This window comes from Fukomys damarensis, unplaced genomic scaffold (assembly GCF_012274545.1).
Source record: "Fukomys damarensis isolate Sample0158 unplaced genomic scaffold, DMR_v1.0_HiC HiC_scaffold_8, whole genome shotgun sequence".
Taxonomy (NCBI): Eukaryota; Metazoa; Chordata; class Mammalia; order Rodentia; family Bathyergidae; genus Fukomys; species Fukomys damarensis.
In genome coordinates, this window is record NW_022900920.1 from 33,161,830 (window position 1) to 33,164,169 (window position 2,340).

At 60.7% G+C, this 2,340-nt stretch overlaps 1 protein-coding gene across 1 annotated transcript in view; it reads right to left on the reverse strand.

Moving 5' to 3' along the window:
- Nucleotides 1-636: 636 nt before the first annotated feature.
- Nucleotides 637-2,340, reverse strand: part of Tlx1 (T cell leukemia homeobox 1) — a 28,787-nt gene continuing 27,083 nt past the window's right edge. The window contains exon 3 of the mRNA XM_033761250.1: nt 637-859. Within this exon, the coding sequence (XP_033617141.1) occupies nt 637-859 (223 nt within the window). The remainder of the gene's footprint in view (nt 860-2,340) is intronic.

Genomic DNA, 2,340 nt, shown 5'->3' on the forward strand with positions numbered 1-2,340 from the left:
TGTGTGTTGGGTGTTGTGTTAGTGTGGCTGTGGTCTTGTGCGGGAGGGGCCGTGCTGCTCAGAATGAGTGCGGGTCACCCTCACCCTCGGCCTGCTCCCAGTCCTGACGGCCAGCAGTATGTAAGTATGGTCCTGTGTGTGCAGGACACTCTGCCACAGGTTGTCGTGTGTCTCTGGGACACCGGAAGGGACAGTGACACCACCTGTGGGCCTCTGGTGTGCGCGAGTGAGACACGGAAGGCTTCTCAGAGCACATTTGGGTGGCAGCCTTGGGGAGTCCCAGAGGCACTCACCACTACCTCCCTGCCCTCTCTGTCTGTGACAATCGGAATAAAATGAAATGAAGGAAAATCGAGAGGCTCTGAACCATTCTGGCAGGCATGGGGTGTGCAGGCTTCTGGGAAGGAGGCCTGTGTCCCTGTCCCAGCGCTCTTTTCTTCTCTTCCACTGAGATAGACAGCGGCGGCGTAGCAGCGGCCAGGCGGCAGCGGAGCGAGGGAGCGCAGAGCGCAGGCCGGTGCGGGGCTCCGAGTTCCCCTCCTGCCTGAAGTCCGAGAAGGAGAGGACTGGGGAGAGTTGGCCCTGGGACTGAGGTGGCCTCTCTTGGCCCCGGGGGCCGGTGAGCACAGTGCAGGCTCACTCGCAGGCGGAGGCCACCGACGTGACGCTGGTGATCTTAGTGGAGTCGTCAGACCAGGGCTGCAGGTTCTGCAGGGCGAAGAGCGAGGAGTTGTGCACGCACAGGGGGTCAGCAGGCAGTGGCTGTGCCAGGCTCTTCTGGAAGGCCTCCTGCTGCAGCTGCAGGAGGATGCGGTTTGCCTGCTGCCTCTCGGCCTCACGTTCCTCCGCGGTCTGTCGCCTGCACGGGAGCAAGCTGTTACGGCCAGGACTCGGTTGCGCTCCCGCAGACCAGGGGATGGCCTCGGGCACGCTCCTCTTTCACGGCTCCATTTAACACAGGCCTTCTCTGGGAGGGTCGTGACTCTGACAGCGCTTGGACACCGCCAAGCCGGACAAAGCCGCGGTGTCCCCGAGGGTGTGCAGCAGTGGAAAAGCCCGCTAGGCTCAAAATGCGGGCTGCGCGCCTGTGCCTGCCCACAACTTCCCTGGCAGTTAGGTTCAGGCTGGCCTGTCGCCTCCGTCCAGCCCTGAGGGCCCAGGGGCCTCACCGCCCTTAGAGCGGGGCAGAGGCACTGGCCAGCAGCCGCCCTCCCTCCCTTCCTCTGAGAGTCTCTCCCAGGCCCCGACCTCCAGTCCCAGCGGTGCCCTGCTGGGCTTGCCACGGACCCGCTTCCTCCGAGGAGGAGGAGGTCGGGGCTGGCGATGACTCACTTACTCCATTTAATGCCTTCCCCCCCTGTCAAATGAGATCAAACGTCTGTCTCTAAGGTGGACAGACCTAATGGGAGTCCCCGGGGCCTCCAAAAGCAATTTGTAGGCGATCGATGAAGCCGCTTTGCGAAGCCTTCCAGGGCCTCTTCCAGGGCTGCCGCGACTTCTTGCTCCAGTGTCTCCCTGCCTCTCATCTCTCCTCCTTCCCTGAATTTCAAATGGCGAGTGTTTCTCTTCCCTGGAGCTCCTATCTGTCTCTTGTTTCCTCTTATCACTGCCCCTCCGTTCACTCCGAATTAAGGGAATTTGTTTGAAACGAAAACGGCGATTTTAACCATCCAAAGCTTTCCTTTATTACCCACAAGGTTTCTTCTGTCCGCCTTCCTCCCTTTTTGCAGGAAAGGGGACTATCTTTGTCTCTACCCTTTGTGTTTCAGTTTCTCTTTTCCTACCGCTGTCTTTCCGTGCACCCTCTCTCTTGGGGTGGGGTCTGGCTTCCTCCCCTCCCTAGGCCGCACCCCGTAGTAAACCTTGAAAATACCCGGGCACCCCTCTCCTCTCTACCTTCACAGGGCTGAGGCCACGTTCCCCGCCCCTCCCCGGTGGCAGGAATGTGGGGGGTGGGCTTCCTTTGTGGCCCCTAAGGCGGAATCCCGGGCGGATTCCTGGCCTCCATTCTGGAAAAGAGGAAACTCCGATTCCTTTCTCCCGCCCCAGGCCACCCCGCCGGCACCGCGGACTTCGCCAGACCTTTTGCGGCCCCTCTCCCCGCAGCGAGTGTGTGCCTAGTGCGGCACCCACCGAGGGTGCGAGCCAGGTTCGAGAGGTGCAGGGGTGCACTGAACGGGCTGCTAAGGAGTGCGTAGGGTTAGGGGACAGCGGGCAGTGAAACCCGGAGGTAAGGTACGTGCATGTGAGAAAACAAAAACTGTAATAAGTGTGACGGCAGAAGGGAAAACGTCTCTCTCTCACGCGCACCCATCTGCTCCTCATTGATCCCCCTTTCAG